The 18,614-nt window shown below is 47.5% G+C and overlaps 1 protein-coding gene across 1 annotated transcript; it reads left to right on the plus strand.

Moving 5' to 3' along the window:
* The first annotated feature begins 3,776 nt into the window (after positions 1–3,776).
* On the plus strand, positions 3,777–17,069 carry RBM14 (RNA binding motif protein 14). The gene is given in 4 exon segments (XM_047747315.1): positions 3,777–4,218; positions 9,842–10,744; positions 10,747–11,305; positions 12,077–17,069. Coding segments are annotated over 4 exon segments (2,007 nt in total). The 5' UTR covers positions 3,777–3,881; the 3' UTR covers positions 12,285–17,069.
* Positions 17,070–18,614: the final 1,545 nt, after the last annotated feature.

An 18,614-nucleotide genomic window follows, 5' to 3' on the forward strand; every position in this document is an offset into this window, starting at 1 on the left:
TTTAATTTGACAGAGAGAGATAGTGAGAGAGGGAACACAAGCAGGGGGAATGGAAGAGGGAGAAACAGGCTTCCCACTGAGCAGGGAGCCTAATGCGGGGTTCGATCCCAGGACCCCAGGATCATGAACTGAGCTGAAGGCAGACACCGAATGACTGAGCCACCCAGGCACCGCAAAACAACTGTTTTCCCTTGGTTTTTGCTCATTTCAATAGCAGCCAAAAAAAGATATTTGTAAAACTATGGGAGATAAACCTTATCAGATAAACTCCCCTGCTCTTTGCCCTCCACAGACTTCCAGCCTCACTTAGTAGTAAAAGCCAGGGTTTTTATCATGAATGGATGTTGTACTTTGTCAAATACTTTTTCTGTGTCTATTGAAATGATCATATGGTTCTTTTCTCTTATTGATGTGATGTATCACATTGATTTTGTGAATAGTGGGCCACTCTTGCAATCCAAGAACAGAAAATCCAGAAATAAACCCACAACTATATAGTGAACTAATCTTTGACAAAGCAAGGAAGAATACCCAATGGGGAAAAGTCTTCAGCAAATGGTATTGGGGATACTGGACCACTTTCTTATACCATATATAAAAATAAATTCAAAATGGATTAAAGACCTCAATGTGAGACCAGAAGCCATAAAACTCCTAGAAGAGACCACAGGTAGTAACTCCTCTGACATCAGCCAGAGCAACTTTTCATTAGATAGGTCTCCTGAGCCAAGGGATACGAAAGCAAAAATAAACTATTGGGGCTACATCAAAATAAAAAGCTTCTGCACAGCAAAGGGAACAATCAACAAAACTACAAGGCAACCTATGGAATGGGAGAAGATATTTGCAAACGACATATCTGATAAAGAGTTAGTATCCAAAATCTATAAAGAACTTTTACAACTCAACACCCAAAAAACACCTAATTAAAAAGTGGGCAGGGGACATGAACAGACATTTCTCCAAAAATGACATACAGATGGCCAACAGACATGTGGAAAGATACTCATCATCACTGATCATCAGGGAAATGCAATCAGAACCACTATGAGATATCACACTTGTCAGAATGGCTAAAATCATCAATTCGAGAAACAACAGGTGTTGGCAAGAATGTGGAGAAAGAACCCGCTTGCACTGTTAGTGGGAATGCACAGTGGTGCAGCCACTATGGAAAACAGTATAGAGTTTCCTCAAAAAGTTAAAAACACAACTAACCTGTGATCCAGCAGTTGCACTACTGTATACCCAAGGGATACAAAACACTATTTCAGAGGGATACATGCACACTTAAGTTTATAGCAGCATTATTTACAATAGCCAAGACATGGAAGCAGCCCAAGTGTCTATCGACTGATGAGGGATAAAGAAGCTGTGAGATATATAGATCTGTCTGTCTGTCTGTCTATCCATCCAGCCATACTGGCACTTTGCTATTATAGAATATATATATAATAGCATGGCAATATAATATATATTATATATCAGTATATATAATATAATGTATATATAATGGAATATTATTGAGAATGAAATCTTGCCATTTGCAACAACATAGGTGGATCTAGATAGTATAATGCTAAGCAAAATAAGCTGCTCAGAGGAAGACAAATACCATATGATTTCACTCATGTGTTAAATTTTAGAAACAAAGGAACAGGGGCCCCGGGTGGCTCAGTGGGTTAAAGCCTCTGCCTTCGGCTCGGGTCATGATCCTGGGGTCCTGGGGTTGAGCCCCACATCGGGCTCTCTGCTCAGCGGAGAGCCTGCTTCCCTTGTTCTCTCTCTGCCTGCCTCTCTGCCTCCTTGTGAGCTCTCTCTGTCAAATAAATAAAATCTTTAAAAAAAACACAAAGGAACAAAGGGAAAAAAGACACAAACCAAGAATTAGACTTGTTTTTGTTTTTTTTTTTTAGGAGAAAGAGAGAGAGGGTGGGGAGGGGCAGAATCTTAAGCAGGCTCCACGTCCAGTATGGAGCCTGATGCGGAGCTCCACCTCACAACCCTGAGATCATGACCTGGCCTGAAATCGAGTTGGACGCTTAATTGACTGAGCTACCCAGGCCCCCAAGAAACAAACGCTTCACTATAGAGAATAAACTGGTGGTTACCAGAGGGGAGGTGGGTGAGGGATTGGTTAAACAGGGGATGGGAATTAAGGAGTGCACTTGTGATGCAAACCTGGTGAGGTATGGAAATGTTGCATAAAACAAACACTAAAAAAGAAGTGAAACCAGTCATTTCATAGGCCCCTGTGGTACTACAACCTTCTCTCACAACTTCACGCTCTATTATTTACTCTGTTACAGTCTCCAGCCATACTGGCACATGGCTGTTCCTCAGACAGACAGACATACTCTTGCCCCACGATTTACTGACTTGTTACTTTCTGGCTGGAATGATTCTCCTTAGAATGGCTTGCTCTGTCATTTCAAATCTTTAGCACTAACATTTTTTTAACTTTTTTTTTTTAAGATTTTATTTATTTGACAGACAGAGATCACATGTAGGCAGAGAGGCAGGCAGAGAGAGAAGGGGAGGCAGAGATCCCGTGGAGGGGCTTGATCCCGGGACCCTGAGATCATGACCTGAGCGGAAGGCAGGCTTTAACCCACTGACACACCCAGGTGCCCCACTTCTTACTTTTTTTAAGTAGGCTCCACACTCAGCACAGTGCTCAGTGTGGGGCTAGAATTCAAAACCCTGGGATCAGGACCTGAGTTGCAATCAAGAGTGGGCCACCCAGGCGCCCCTAATACCATCTCAAGATATTACGTTCTAATGGTCTGTTTTACTTCATTGTTTATTATATTTCTGTCCACCATAGTGTAAATTCCAAGGTCAGGATTTTTGTCACTTTTGGTTCACAGCTGTACCCTTGGTGCTGCCCATTTGGTAGGTGCTCAGTAGAATCAGGAGAATGCGCATGTTGCAGGTAAAATATTGTCCTGAGTTTGTCGCATGTGTTTATGTTTCTGATGTCTTCAGCCATCAAAATACTTTTATTTACATACACCTGTTGGTTTTGAACTTTTTATTTTGTTTTAAGGCTCAATTTTTGTTCCCTCAGGAACTATTCTGACCTAATATTGTTTCATTAAACTTTTCATTGTGGAAAATTTTTCAACGCACTCAAGAGATACATCTCATTATTCCTCTTGTGGAAATTCCATAAAGGCAGAGATGAAAGTCCGATTTTTCAGTCTCCATCTTCCGCCAGGACCTCAGCAACATCAGGGAACGTGTTTCCAAAGAATGAATTAACAGCACGAGGGTTCTCTGGGGCAGTTGCCTCTCGGGCCCCTCGGACAGCCCAGCACAGTCCTGGAGGCGGCAGTTTGCTGACTGAAGGCGGCTGTCTCGGTTTCTTCGGCCAGGCCAGACCCTCTCGTGGACAAGCCCGCTGCAGCCTCCAGGTCTGCCCTACATTGCCAGAATGGGAGGAGCTCTGACTTCCGACTGAACAAAGTTTTTCCTCGGGCCCGCCGATCCCGGCCCCACCCCGGCCAGAGGCCATCTCACCGACTAGGCCTCTCCGCCGCCGAAGCTCCCCGCGCGCGTTCCCCCTTCTCCAACCCTTCTTTTCCCCCTCCCCCCGGCAGTGGCGGTTGGTCGCGCGCCGTCGTCCCTTTCCCGCCCCCTCCGCTAACGAGCGGGCTCCAGACCCTCTGGGATTGGCTGCGCCTGAGAGCATCTTCTTTCAGCCTCTATGATTGGATGCAGGACGCGCGGGATGTGGGCCCCGATTGGCTAGGTCAGGGCGCCTGCGCGGCGGGGTTCTCGGTCGCCAGCCATTCCTGGGGAGGACTGCCGGCCGGTCGGACGTCTCGCCTGTCGCTGGAGAGGTCCCGGCTCCCCGGGAAGGCGGCTGCGGCGACAAAATGAAGATATTCGTGGGAAACGTCGATGGGGCGGATACAACGCCAGAGGAGCTAGCAGCCCTCTTCGCGCCCTACGGCACGGTCATGAGCTGCGCCGTCATGAAACAGTTCGCCTTCGTGCACATGCGCGAGAACGCAGGCGCGCTGCGCGCCATCGAGGCTCTGCACGGCCACGAGCTGCGGCCGGGGCGCGCGCTCGTGGTGGAGATGTCGCGCCCACGGCCTCTTAACACTTGGAAGATTTTCGTGGGCAATGTGTCGGCTGCATGCACGAGCCAGGAATTGCGCAGCCTCTTCGAGCGCCGCGGACGCGTCATCGAGTGTGACGTGGTGAAAGGTAACGCGGGGGCGCGCGGGGGCGGGGGCGCGGGCGCGCTCTGGGCACTCTGCTTGTTAGCCACGCCCCTTTCCCGGGGGTCGGTCACCGCGCGGTTGGGGAGGGTGGGGAGCGAGGCCGGAGGTATTGGGGGCGCGTTGGGTAGAGCCACCCTCCTCCCCTGCGGTCAAGCACCATTCTCCAGATGGGAGGAAGCGGCTCTGGGTGGGTTCGGCGGCGGATGTGAGCTGAGCTACGGGGCCGGGGACGCGCCTGAGAGACTTGCGAGTGTACCGGGGGCGCGTCTTCCACTGGTCTCCTGGGCCTGGCACCGAGCGGAAATTGGGAAGTGACGGGCACAAGCCGGATCATGGAGCGGGGAAGATTTCGCCACTTCCCCACTTTCTCTCCAGACGTCGGTCAGAGAGCAAGGGAAGAGGGAAAAGGTGGGGGCTGACGCCCCAAGGCCACCCTCGTGTTCCCTCCCGATGAATGCTCCCGAGCGGAAGGTAACGGGGCCCTTGGACGTTTCTCGGGCTGGGATCTTTTAGCTTTGTGTGGCATGGGTCTACTCACTCGTGGGTACAGGAGGGGCCCCTTCCGAATCACTTTGGCATTTCAGTATCGTTAGGTGGGTTAGGTGTGGCAACGCTATTTTCCAAGTCCCTCAAACTTGGGTTTTTTTACTTTGGGCTCGATTTTACATCTATAAACTGGAAACCCGGACCTTTCGAATGTGGAAGGAGGCTTGTTTTATGAAGTCCTCTTTTCCTTAACCTTTACCTGCCAGCCCATGCCCTTGGGGCTGTGTTCTTTTATAAGGTCGGTGATTTTGCAAGGGGGCGTATACTCTGTGGCTGAGGGGGACATTGAGAGGGGTGTGTGAGGGGTCTTGGTTAAACATTGGCAAAACACATTTACTTGCTATTTGTCTTTGCTGGAGAAGTCTGATCCTTAGGGTAGATCCCTAATTGGCCTTTGAGAAAAATGTATCCCTAATTTAGGCCCGACTTCCTTTTTGGGACCCAGTGTTGACTTTTGTAGTCTAGGTTTCTATCCTGTAAATTCTGTTTCCTTTATGTTGTCAAGGTTTGTTGGGATAGCCCTTGTGTATGTGGCCAGTTTCGGTTTCCCTTGGGAACAGATCAGAGTTAACTTTGCCATCGTCAAGGCTGCAGCCTGGGGGAGCATCTGATGCCCTACTCTGGGTGTTGGATTCATACCTGCCCTTACCCTGTGTGAAAAGTTTAGGGGATAGGAAATAAATGGGTGCAGGTGCTTGTTTCCACCAAGACACTTCATTTGCTCTCTTGGAAAGGTGTATCTTTTGGGCCATTCTTTGACTTTTTTGTAACTGGGAAAGTGTGAAGGGTCGTAGTCTCCACTGCTAGGAGCAGTTCCTTGTTTTGCGTTAATATCGCATTCTGTTTTCCTGAACTCAGGTTATGCAAGTCTACAAATAGCCAGAATCAAGCTTTCCTGCTGGTGCTCTAAGGCAGGCTTTGTGGTGCATTGATTTTTGTTTTTGTTTATAGAGTTAAGAGTAGAAAGGATTTTAGATTGGGCATCTGGCCAGGAAATGGATGGGGGTACATGACTCATTATGAGAGTTCTGTGTTTAATTGATCTACCAAGTTTCCTTTGTGGTTCTCAGGCAACATGCCTACTATATTGGGAATCTAGAAACTAGCATCTGAGGGGACTGTCTCCATGGAACTGTTGGTCAAGAACTTGCTTTCTCAGGTGGTAGAGAAACCAAAAATTTGCCTTGATTCGCTCTGGACTGAGACCAAGTGACAGTGGTGGGGAGGGTGAAGTGGATAATAGCATGTGGTTTATAGAACTGGCTGACTTCTAGCGAGAAAGCGAAAGTTATGTCTATTATCCTTTTGTAAACGTTCAGTTAGCAGAAATGTGTTAATTACATCAAGGAGTAGTGGTTAGCTGTTACTTGTAGTTTAACCCTGATAAGTACCAGAGGTCCTGATACACTTTGATGTAAGAGACTCTGGGAAAGATTTGACTGTCATATTCTCCACTGATGCTTTTCTGTCTCTGAGGTGAAAGAAAGTGAAGTTTTTAAGTGGGGAATGTGGCTGAAGAGACTGGCTCTGGCTTTATAAACACGAATTTCTTGGGTTGGGAATGGGGCATTCGATGATCGAGTCTTTTGGTGTTGGGCTCTGGGGGTCTTTGAACAGCACAGAAGCTTGGGGCTGCACAGCAAACCAGTTCTGTTTTATTTCACAGAGGAAAAACATAGTTGCCTGGTTACCCTTGAAGCTTAGATGTGATTGGATTTAAAGAGCAAAAATCTCCATAGCGACAGGGATTGTAACTACTGTCCACAGGTCACATTCTATTGGGTGTTCAGAAGTGAAGTATGAGAGTTGCTGACAGCTTTAGGAACCATTTAGGCTTCAGGGGGAGGTCTGTAAGGCAGAAGAGGAAATGGTTTCCTCTGGTTTTTTTGTTTGTTTTGTTTTGTTCTTGTGTTTTTGGTTTTGGTTTTTTGTAGGGGGCCATTTTAAACCCCCCCCCCCCCCCCCCCGTAACAAATCTGTAGTTTAAAGTAAGAGATTTCCACTCTTCTCAGGATAGGAAAACTCATTTTTCTAGATTCTCTTAACTTCGGTGCTAGAGGAATTGTGATGCCACCAGACCGTAGTTGATCTGTGTGAAAGATTGTTGGCTAGTGCCTTTAAATGCAGTGGATTTTTTTCAGAGATTACTATTTCTTGAACTAGCTCTTCAGGCAGATGGGTTCTGGAGTTCTCTAGATTTCTGGTTTTACATCGTCCTAGGATTAAGTGGGTTCCTGGGCATCTTTGATAGGGCTAGGTTTTGGTTTGGCTGCTGGCTGTGTAAGCCCTGATGTCATTGAATCAGCTGTACAACCAAGTCACATATCTCTTTATAATGTCTGGCTTAGGAACTTTTTGGTATTAATTGGTTTTAAGTGTATTTGATGGCTTTTTAAAAAATCAGTTATAAAAATCAGTGATATAACTTATCTGGGCAGTCAGTTGAATTCTACATGTGAAATCCCAGTTTTCAGATTTCAATTTGGTCTGTTTTTTAACAAAACCCAGCTAAATAGGGAGTAGACAGTGGGACGTCCTGTCGCTATTGTAAACCGTTTGAAGTTTTTGTTGGGTGTTTTTCCTACCTTGTTCTAGTCTCAGGAATCTGCTGGTGGATTAGCCAGGACTATAATACCATTCATTAATATTCTCTCATAGTGCCTGGAGATTTTTTCATTTCTCTTAATCTGCCTACAAGCTCCCATTTTTTGCTTGCCAGTTGCATTCTCTGGAGGGTCAGCCAAGCCTTTTTTTTGTTTTGTTTTTTGTTTTTTAAAGATTTTATTTATTTATTTGACAGAGAGAGAGAGATCACAAGCAGGCAGACAGGCAAGCAGACAGAGAGGGGGAAGCAGGCTCCCCATGGAGCAGAGAGCCCGATGCAGGGCTCGATGCAGGGCTCGATCCCAGGACCCTGAGATCACGAACTGAGTGAAGGCAGAGGCTTTAACCCACTGAGCCACCCAGGCACCCCAGCCAAGCCTGTTTTTAAGGAGATCTCTGATCACTAGTATCTATTTTTAGCTACCTTTACCCAAAGTGGAGGTGAGAGACCATAGGGACAGTTCTAGTACCCTGTGGCTGAGCCAAAAGGAACACTTGCCTAAATTGGTAGGTGAGAAATCAGGTTCTGATCATGGGGGTGTGAGGATTGAGAGTTGTGATGGTTCGTTTTGTTTTTTTTATCATCTCTGGCAGGTTCTAAGTTTGCATATACAAATGTTATGGTAGCTTTTGTTTTTTATTATTAAAAATGAAGGAAAGTGTTCTGTAGGGAGAGAAGCTTATGGTTATTTCTAGACTTAAATAATCATCATAATTCTTCATTATCATATAGCTATTTATATTTTGCAAGGCACTTTTATTTTCTTATTTGAATCTCCTAACTCTGAGGTGGGTAGGACAGATTTGGCAAGTCAGTGATATCTGGGTCTATAATTGAGACTTTTAAGTGCCTAACCCAGGATTCCTTGTGCTGTATCATACTTCTGATTTGTACCTGTTAATTACATTTTTATTTTCATTTGTAAGAGACGCAGGTTGGTGGCATGCCTCACATTGAGAAAAATTGACTTGCTCTCTCAGAGCAGCTAGAGAGGGCATCCCAGTATGAAAGTTTCTAGAAATTAGAGGACACTTATTTCAAGGCTATTTAAAAGGATTTCTTATCTTCAAGAATGGAATTTTAGTGATTTCATCCAGGTAGTTCTTCATTTCCTAAACTAATGTGAGAGAGATGGCATCCAGGTACTTGGTACTTAAGTAGCCACAGATTCAGATGGGTTTAGGTGCATGGCTTTATCTCCCAAGAGCATGATCTTGTCATTGTTTTTCATATCCTGCTTGCACCTTTGTGGTTTGTGAGTTTGAGCATGAATAAGAATTTCTTCCCATTCCTCCCTCTTCTAATCTAAAATTGTCTCCTTTTGTGTGGTAGCTGAGGACTTTGAGATCAGCGTCCTGCCTTGAGTTTGTATGCCACCACAGCTCATTCAAATCCTGAATGAGGACCTCAAGGGTAACCTGCTTAGCAGAGCCCACAAGCTGCAGTAATCACAGCTTCTCACCTTGAGTCTAGGAAACCAGATCTTCCCTGTGAACAGGAGTCCAAGGGTTAAGGTGGATTTCTGTCCTTTGAAGAGGAACACATAGAGGATATTCTGTAGCTTGGGGGAGGGGGCTTAGGCCTGAACTCAGCCAAGAGGCTTGATTTCCATTCCCACACCTCACCGGCTTATATGCGTGCCAGCTTCTGTTGTAAGTTTAAAATTTCTAGTCATGTTACACGGTTCTGCCTTACACATTGACTTCTCAGGGATAGACGGGTAGTGAAGGGGCACAGAAGAATTGGGATTCTGTTCCTGGCTCTAATAAATTTTGATTTAGGGCAGGCCATATAAATATTCTCTGTTTCCTCACCTGTAAAGTAGAGGTCATGATCTTTTGCTCTGCCCGCCTCCCAGGATTGTTGTGAGGCCCAGATGAAGGCCTGTGCATGGAAGTACTCTGAGAAAGGGGGAGATCACATTGGAGGAATTTCATGTAGTGTGCATTGCAGTCTAGCTCTCTTGCTTTAATTGGACCCTGGGCTGAGACATGGGTCATGTTAAGACAGTGGTCATTTCTAGTGTTTCAGAGTTAAGCTTCAAAGGTGAGCAGTCGTGTTTGGTGACGTTGGGTTAGAGAACACTAAATAATTGAGTGATCCAGGAACCCTTTCTGTGTTTTGTCCGGTGGTTTACACTTAACAGGAATTGGAAAGATTTTCACCCTGTGTTACAGTTCATCTTTGCTCTTTCTTCTCTCACCAGAAAGTTGGGTGAAGTTGCAGGGGGAAAGGGGAGAATGGGGAGAAGGCCATAGGGAAAGGTGACTGCTTGGGACAGTCGGAAGCTTTGTTATATGGGAGCCATGTTTCATGACATACTCCTGGAGAGGAGGGTTTGGAGGCCTGGAGGTAGCTGGCAACAGCTGGGTGCTGTTGTGTGTCCAGTTTGGGACCCATCAGGTAGCATGCCCTGCCCCCCTAATTGCTAACCCTCTGTCTGCTGCTTTATCAGACTACGCGTTTGTTCACATGGAGAAGGAAGCAGATGCCAAAGCCGCCATCGCGCAGCTCAACGGCAAAGAAGTGAAGGGCAAGCGCATCAACGTGGAACTCTCAACCAAGGGTCAGAAGAAGGGGCCCGGCCTGGCTATCCAGTCTGGGGACAAGACCAAGAAACCAGGGGCTGGGGATACGGCATTCCCTGGAACTGGTGGCTTCTCTGCCACCTTCGACTACCAGCAGGCTTTTGGCAACAGCACTGGTGGCTTTGATGGGCAAGCCCGTCAGCCCACACCACCCTTCTTTGGTCGCGACCGCAGCCCCCTGCGCCGTTCACCTCCCCGAGCCTCCTATGTGGCTCCTCTGACGGCCCAGCCAGCCACCTACCGGGCCCAGCCCTCAGTGTCGCTGGGAGCTGCCTACAGGGCCCAGCCTTCTGCCTCTTTGGGTGTCGGCTATCGGACTCAGCCCATGACAGCCCAGGCAGCCTCTTACCGCGCTCAGCCCTCTGTCTCCCTTGGGGCCCCATACAGGGGCCAGCTGGCTAGCCCTAGCTCCCAGTCTGCTGCAGCTTCCTCGCTTGGCCCATATGGTGGAGCCCAGCCCTCGGCCTCGGCCCTCTCCTCCTATGGGGGTCAGCCAGCTGCGGCTTCCTCGCTCAACTCCTATGGGGCTCAGGGTTCCTCCCTTGCCTCCTATGGTAACCAGCCATCCTCTTATGGCGCGCAGGCTGCCTCTTCCTATGGGGTTCGTGCGGCTGCCTCCTCCTACAACACCCAGGGAGCAGCTTCCTCCCTAGGCTCTTATGGGGCCCAGGCAGCCTCTTATGGGGCCCAGTCTGCAGCCTCCTCACTAGCTTATGGGGCCCAGGCAGCTTCTTACAATGCCCAGCCCTCGGCCTCTTACAATGCCCAGTCTGCCCGTACGCTGCACAACAGGCTGCTTCCTACTCTTCGCAGCCGGCTGCCTATGTGGCACAGCCAGCTACAGCAGCTGCCTATGCCGGCCAACCAGCTGCCTACGCTGCACAAGCCACTGCCCCACTGGCTGGCTCCTATGGGGCCCAGCCGGTTGTTCAGACCCAGCTGAATAGTTACGGGGCTCAAGCATCAATGGGCCTGTCAGGCTCCTATGGGGCTCAGTCAGCTGCCGCGGCCACTGGCTCCTATGGTGCTGCAGCTGCCTATGGGGCCCAGCCTTCTGCCACCCTGGCAGCTCCGTACCGCACTCAGTCGTCAGCCTCATTGGCTGCTTCCTATGCTGCCCAGCAGCATCCCCAGGCTGCTGCCTCCTACCGTGGCCAGCCGGGCAATGCCTACGATGGGGCAGGTCAGCCGTCTGCAGCCTACCTGTCCATGTCCCAGGGGGCCGTTGCCAACGCCAACAGCACCCCGCCGCCCTATGAGCGTACCCGCCTCTCCCCACCCCGGGCCAGCTACGACGATCCCTACAAAAAGGCTGTCGCCATGTCGAAAAGGTACTGTATGCCCCCCCGCCTCTGCCCCCAGCTGGGCTTAGGGCAAGGGGCTGAGGTTGGCATGGGAGGGAAACTGGAGCCATTGGCCCCTCTGGTCTTCACTCCTCTACTCCCATGGGATGTCCAAAGGCCGAGGGGGTTGATGTCTGTGAACTTTTCTGGTCACCAGGGTTCAGGTGGAGCATTAATGCTCAGCCTGGGGTGGTACCAGCTAGTCAGGCTGGGAAAAGTGTCACCTGTTTAGGCTAGCCCAAGTGCCATTGGAGCTACTGCCTGCAGGATTGTGGCCCACAGCCTTTCCCACCGTCTCAAGGATCCTTAAGCCTGTTACGTGGTTGTCCTGGCTTTGGTGGGGTGGGTTTGAAAGAGTAGTCCCTTTGGCACTCACCGGCTGAAGGCAAGGTGTAGGAGGTGCGTCCACTCTTTGGGAAGTTGGGGACCTTGCTTTCGTCCGCCGTTCTGTTGATAAACAACCAAGGTCTTTCTGTGCAGGGCCCGGGGGGGTAGTTTGTTTGTGGTTTGGGAATGTAGACCAAATCCACCTTGGCCAGTTGAGAAGGGAGGGCTTCGGTGGTGGGCTTGGTTTCCCACTGAGTTGAACCAGGCTTGATTTCTTGCCCTGGATAGGGTGATGAGCCTTCTGACAAAATCGTGTTTGTTGGAGACCAATCTGATCACACCCTCCCTATCCCCATTGGCATCTCCCCCATGCCCACCTGGAGCCCTCCCCTCAATTGTCTCATTCACCAACTGTCTTCTTCTCTCGACTAGGTATGGTTCCGACCGGCGTTTAGCCGAGCTCTCTGATTACCGCCGTTTATCAGAGTCGCAGCTTTCGTTCCGCCGCTCGCCGACAAAGTCCTCGCTGGATTACCGTCGCCTGCCCGATGCCCATTCCGATTACGCACGCTATTCGGGCTCCTATAATGATTACCTGCGGGCAGCTCAGATGCACTCTGGCTACCAGCGCCGCATGTAGGGCCATCCTGGGATGGGGCACCACAGGGAGGGAAGGAGAGGAAAGGTGGGGTAGGGTGCAGACCCGGGTTATAACCACTGGCCCATACCTCTCCCGTTTGCGGTTTTTCATCCCCTCTACCCTGTGGGCCTTCCCCAGGAGATGATCCTTTTGAGTGTTCGGCAGTAACCTACTTTGTTCCTTCGCCTCAGCAGCAAATCTTGCTACTGGCTCTAGATCTGCGGTTTCCCCTTTCCCCTGCTTCCCATCTCCCAGGATGGGAATTTCTTTTATGTTTTTATTTTTTTCCTGGCTCCCTTTTATTTTTGTGCGCGATATTTAAGGTCGTCTGGATGGGGAAGCAACCTGCAGCTGAGGTCGGCGGCGCCTTTTTCTTTTTAGATGTGAGGGAGGCCAGGAAAGGGTTAGCTTAACCATTTCCTATGCGCCAAGCTGTGCCAGCAGTCCAGGGGGCCCTGACTTTGTCCCTCTATGGACTGTGTTGAGACTGAGTTCCTGTCGGGACAGTCGGTTGGTATACGTCCAAATCCCTACTGTCCCCCTGATGTTATAGCTGACGCTGAGTGGCACAGTCCCACGTCCCCATCTCCCCAAGTAGGTGGTGTTAGAAAACCTTGATTTTTTTTTTCCCTTTTGTATGGACTACAAATAAAACTTGGGGCAATTTGCAGTTTGGAAACCTGGTTGTCATTGTCTTGATTGCACTCAGTTTCAGAGGAGCCAGTTTGACATCCAGGAAGTCATGACAGCAAAGGGAGAGGCAGCTGGAGAACCCCAGGGCAGATAAGGAAAGGGGTTTGAATGTGGGCATTAGTGATTTTCCTGCTGCCCAGAGGGATATAGGTCATCGTTGACCTGCTAGTCTGCCATCTTTAGGACTGGAGAGTCCAGACCAAGTTGCTTGGACTTTCTCAGCCCTTAACTTGAATTGATCACACCAAGGTGCAGTAAATTTATTGCCTGTTACCCCCTAACTTATCTCCAGGTCGGAAACAACCTGTGCTCCAGCGGGGTGGTTCTGGGGTATGGCTTCTCAAGTGAGAAGTGGGGAAGTGAACTGCTTTGGTGCTTAAAGTTTAGAGGATTCTCCAGAGGGTGGGCTTGAGTGCTGAAGCTGGGACCCAGAAGGGAGCCAGTGGTGGGGTAGGGGTGATGTCAGTGTCTGGTACTTCCCTGTGGGTTAGAGAGGAGGAGGAGCAGGGACAGTCGGAAGCAGGTCTGGGGAATCTGGCTAGAGACCCGGTATTCCGCCTGTTGGACATCACCATGGAGCGTCCTTCCTGCGTCCTGCCAACTTCTGCCGTAATAGTGCCCTGAGACTCAACTTCCCTTATCTCCATTTGTTGGGGTTCTAGATGTTTCTTGCTGGATTTATAGTTGAAGGTGTCCTCACAGACTGGGAAGGGGGTGAGGTACAAGCATAACCCAAGAAGGGTTGCTGGGTTAGGGTGAGGAATTGAAGATTCTATACTTGAATCTGGGATGGGTGGGCAAGGGGTGGGGGGGGGGCGTTGAGAGGGCCTGGCAAAAAAAAAAAAAAAAAAAAGAAAGAAAAAAAGAATAAAGAAAAGTTCCAGCCACGGACCAGATGGAAGTTTGGGCTTACTGATAATGAGTGAATGGAAGAAAACTGGCTGGGTAGGAACCTGCTGATGTTCTTTTGGGAAAGGGGGCTTTAGAGATTGGATTATGGGAGCCTGCTGGGGCAAGGCGATTTGGGGGAGTTGTCTGTCAAATCAGGTGGAGTTCAGGTGGATTCTTTTCTGCCTTTCACTGGCTTCTCGTGAATTCGCCTGTGACAGAGTGGCTTCCCCCAGATGTTCTCTTCCCTCTGCCCAGTGGGCAGAAGTATATAATCTTTATAACCATGAGCTCTTGTGTATGCTGACTGTAATTTCAGGGGGTTACTGGGGCCATAGCTCTTGACCTTGCTTCTCTTTTTGCTCACTGCTTTGCCTCCAGGTGCTTCGCTGTTCCTTTTCATTTCTTTACAGGACTGGGAGGGGGAGTTCGATTAGGTTTCTTGTCACTTTTCTGTAGGGAGGGTGGGGTGATGTGAGGGCCAAGCTAACAAGCTTAGCTCTGATTATTACTCTGGAAAATAAGAGGGTTGGTTGATTACAGGGCTGTGATTGTGGCTTGTGTATTTGTGATATTTCTTTGTCATGTGGCTTTCTGTCTTCCTTTTTCTCCAGTGAGGGTGCTGCCACTACCCTAATTCCAGGGTTCCTGTAAAAAAACAGCTAAATATGCTCTTGGGGCCAGCATTCTTTATTGCAGCCCATGTTCTTCAGAGTGACCTGGCCCTAGAGGATCACTGGCATCTTTAGGTCCTGATGCCCTTGCTGCCTCAGCCCTGAGGTTTTTCGTTGTTTAAGTAGAAGAGGGTACAAAGCTAAATCGTGTCATTCTCTTCTTGCAGATTGTTTTAAAATTCCCTTCCTCTTTTATTTAAAATATGCCACCTGTGTTAATTCTATAGCCCACTGCTTATACTTCGCTTTTTGTAGATTTCTGAGTTCCTGGGTCCTATAACTTGGAGGTGGTTGGGTTGAATGAATGGGAGGGCAGACATACTATGTGTGCTTTGGGATAAGAGGGTGGGGAATATGGGCTCCCAGTGTCTTCAGATTTTTGCACTTCTGCATCTGTTACCTCTACAACTTGGCCTTCATTGGAGAAGTTTAAGATGATTTATTCCTGGAACAAGATCACATAGGGGCTTCCGGCCTTGTCAGTCTGCTCCCTTCTGAGGTTTGGACTTCGTTTCAAATTCTGCCTGGGGTAGGCCTGGGGCCCCATCCCTTGTACTGGAGGCAATGGAACTGTCACTGCGACTGGGTCAGCCTCTCGGTAGGCTGCTGTTCTAGTTACACACATCAGTTAAGCTCTACCAGTGTCTGCACAGACTTGGTTCTCCAGTCATTTTGCCCTATCCAGCCAAGCAAGCTGACCATAATAGGGGATGACTGAGGTCATAATGAAAACAAATTTCCTAGATTTATGGACTGTATCTAATAGAAGGTTGGTAATAATAGAGAAGAAAAGGTGGAGAGCAGGTGAGGGCTGCCTGGTGGCTCAGTTGGTTAAGTAAGCGTCTGCCTTGGGCTCAGGTCATGATCCCAGGTCCTGGGATCGAGTCTCTGGGATCAAGTCTCCGGCGTTGGGCTCCCTGCTCAGTGGGGAGTCTGCTTCTCCCTCTCTCTTGACGTTCCCCACTGCTTGTGCTCCCACTCTCTCAAATAAACAAATAAAATCTTTAAAAAAAGATGAGCGGGTGAAAAATTTATGTTCACCTAAATTTTATAGTTACCTTTAGATCATAAAAGGGGTTTTCCAAGAAAATTCTTAAAATTATTTCAGGTAGCTCTAAATCATTTGAAATATTGTGTGTTTATAGTACTGGAAATAACAGTGTTGAAGTAGCTGAGCCCTTGGGCTGACCTTGAATTTATAATATGGAGAGGCAGGACCTATCTCAGTGAACTAATTACAGTTAGTAAACAATACTAGGGTAGTGAAAGATACAAGGCAGTTCCACTAGTTACAACTTTCTGGAAATAGGATCTGTTCTGTTGGAAAATTGACTTGGTACAGAGAGAATGACTAAGGGTGTTGACTCTAAAACCAGGTTTCCTGAGTTTGAATCGTGTTTTCTATCATTTAGCTTTGTGATCTTGGACGTGTCAAGAACTCTGCCTGTATTTTCATCTATAAAATGAAGATAATAGCTAACATTTATTGAACACTTATTAAGCACCACTAAAAGTGCATTTCATACAGGAATTTCATTTGACCTTCATTGCAATCCAAGTGCCATTTAAGTATTTTTAAATCTCTTATAATGGGGAAGTTGAGGCTGTAGGTTAAATAACTTAAAAAAAATTCTCAGAAAGTAGAACAAGGGATTGAATCAGTATTTTGAATTGAACTATCCAGGACTTTGCTTGTAATCATTATAATACTTGGAAGGATCAGATGAGAACAGTGACAAGTGTAGGGCTCATACATAGCCACTGCTCTTTAAGCGCTAGCTATCTCACAGACAGGAGTTAGAACATTCTGGAGAGATTGGGGTGGCCTAGTGGAACACACATCTGAGCAAAGGAGTTTGGATGTAGGTGTGAGTGCAGCACATATGAATCTGTGAAACTGGATTTTTTGAATGAGTAGTACCTAGGAGTGAAATAGGACACGGACCACACCAGTTTTTGTCACTTGCAGTCTCAGACAACACTTCAGTGTCCTGAGATCAGATTCTCTTTGGGTGTGGAAAAGAAAGGTCCACGGAGTAGGAAACTGCAGAAACAGTAAGGGGAGGGTAAGAGGGTGTAGCTGCCAGTGGGATTGGAGATTTAGGAAGCTTGCTTGACTGGCCTAGTCAAGGAAGGCTAATCTGGACATCCCTGGAGAATACTGATTTTTAATTTGAGCTCTTGTTAAACCAGTAACTCGTTTCTGGGTAGGAGCCAGAGTTTAACATGTATAAATTATATATGTTCACCCCTAAGGGTGTTAAAGTAGTAGATCTGTTTATTCACGTTTGAATGGTTTTTCACTGACATCAGTGTTTCACCCTAAGTTGGATTTTTCCTTTATTGCTCTTTTCAAGAGTTCAGACTTCTGTCTTTTCGGGATCTGCAGTGAGAATGTGTATTTTGCTTGGCTGTGACAGATACCAGCTGTCTAGATGACTTTGGACAAGTCGCTTCCTTTTAGGTGCTTGGTAACTCGATCAGCAAATCACCCAAGTAGCACCTAAAGTGTTACTGGACAAGGTGCTTTTAAAACTCTGCATTCAATCCTATTTTGCCGAGTTGGGTTGGTATGGTAGAGGATTTGGACCAGATGATTTAAATTTGTAAACCTTAATGGTTTTTAAGGGATGAATATTAAGCTGCTTTAGTGCTCAATACAGTAGAGTTGGATAGATGAATATCAGTATGGAGATGCTTGAACTGCAAACAGATGTTTCTACCTAAAGCTTCATTTTTTAGCATGTGTCAAGCAGGTATTCCTGATGATCAAAAGCTGTAGCATAGTTACCCCCTGGCTTTTGAGCACCTGCTTTTTCTGTTTGAGGGAGACTGGAGAGCATACTAGGTAATAGGGGTAAAAGTGCTTGTTTTTGGAAATAAGGGCGAACTGTCTTAAACTGATATTGACTGAAAATCCGAAGTATTTCTCCTTTTGGTTCCCGAGAAGTCTTGCATTCATTCACCTCTGTGTTAACTTAGTCAACAAATAATTGAGTGCCTGCCATGTTCCAGGTGCATTTAACACTGACGATAAAGGACGAAGAAAAGGTCCCTTGCCCTTGAACAAGTATTTGATGAGGGAGGGGGGAAAAGGTAGAAAGAAATGGAATGAACAAATAGAATTTCAAGTGATGGTAAGTATTTGGAAAAATAACATGAAGTCATGGCATGGAGTGCCAAGGTAGGGTTGGGGTAGGGGGATGAGGTGGCCACCAAAGGACCTGGGGAAAGAACATTCCAGCCTGAATGAACTTGGAACAAAAAGGCCAGTGTACTGGAGCATAATTGGGGTTTGGGTGTGTGGGGTGGGAGTACTGTGTGTGTCGGGGTGGGGGCTTTTAAGGAGATTGGGAGATTCTGGCAAGAACCAGATCAGGCAGGGTGAGTTTGACAATTTTCCAATTGCAGTGGGTTTTAAGAATTGGGTGATGATTTAATGTGCTTTTACTGAGTTGGATGAGCGTGCAAAATGAAACCTGTGATTACTTCACCTTAAAGGCTTTCAGAAGATAAATCAATTAGATTGAGGGTGTTGGGGACAGGGATGTGGGGGAGGCTGTGGTCTGCAAACTGGCATGGATTGTGATCCTGAGATTTATATTCCCAGTCCTCTCCCCTTTGGGCCTGGAGAGATTCTTATAGAGTAAGTGGGTCTCTTCTGCTTTGGTTATTTTGGAAGAAAGTTTATTTATCTCCAGGGCTCTTGGGACACAAAATTTGGAAGATCAAACTTGAAAGGAGCTGAGAGGATTTCTATACCAGATGTGTTTCCCTGCAGATTGAGTGCTGACCCTCATCTGATGGCTGGCCCCCTCAAAAGGGCACACACACAGCTGACTAACGTGGAATTGATTTTCTTCACTGATTATATGGCCTTTACTCAGTCTCAGAGTTTCAGTATCAAAATTCACAATGAAAACGGACCACCATTAATGACTACACCTGTAAATGTTATATTTCGATGTTTTTAGGTCCTTTGCTCTTCCCACCCTAGAATAAGTCTTGACCAGTTTTCCACCACTTGGTTACCGAGTCATGTCCGGTTTAAAAACTCATTTCCATAACTTTGACT

This window comes from Lutra lutra, chromosome 10 (genome assembly GCF_902655055.1).
Source record: "Lutra lutra chromosome 10, mLutLut1.2, whole genome shotgun sequence".
Taxonomy (NCBI): Eukaryota; Metazoa; Chordata; class Mammalia; order Carnivora; family Mustelidae; genus Lutra; species Lutra lutra.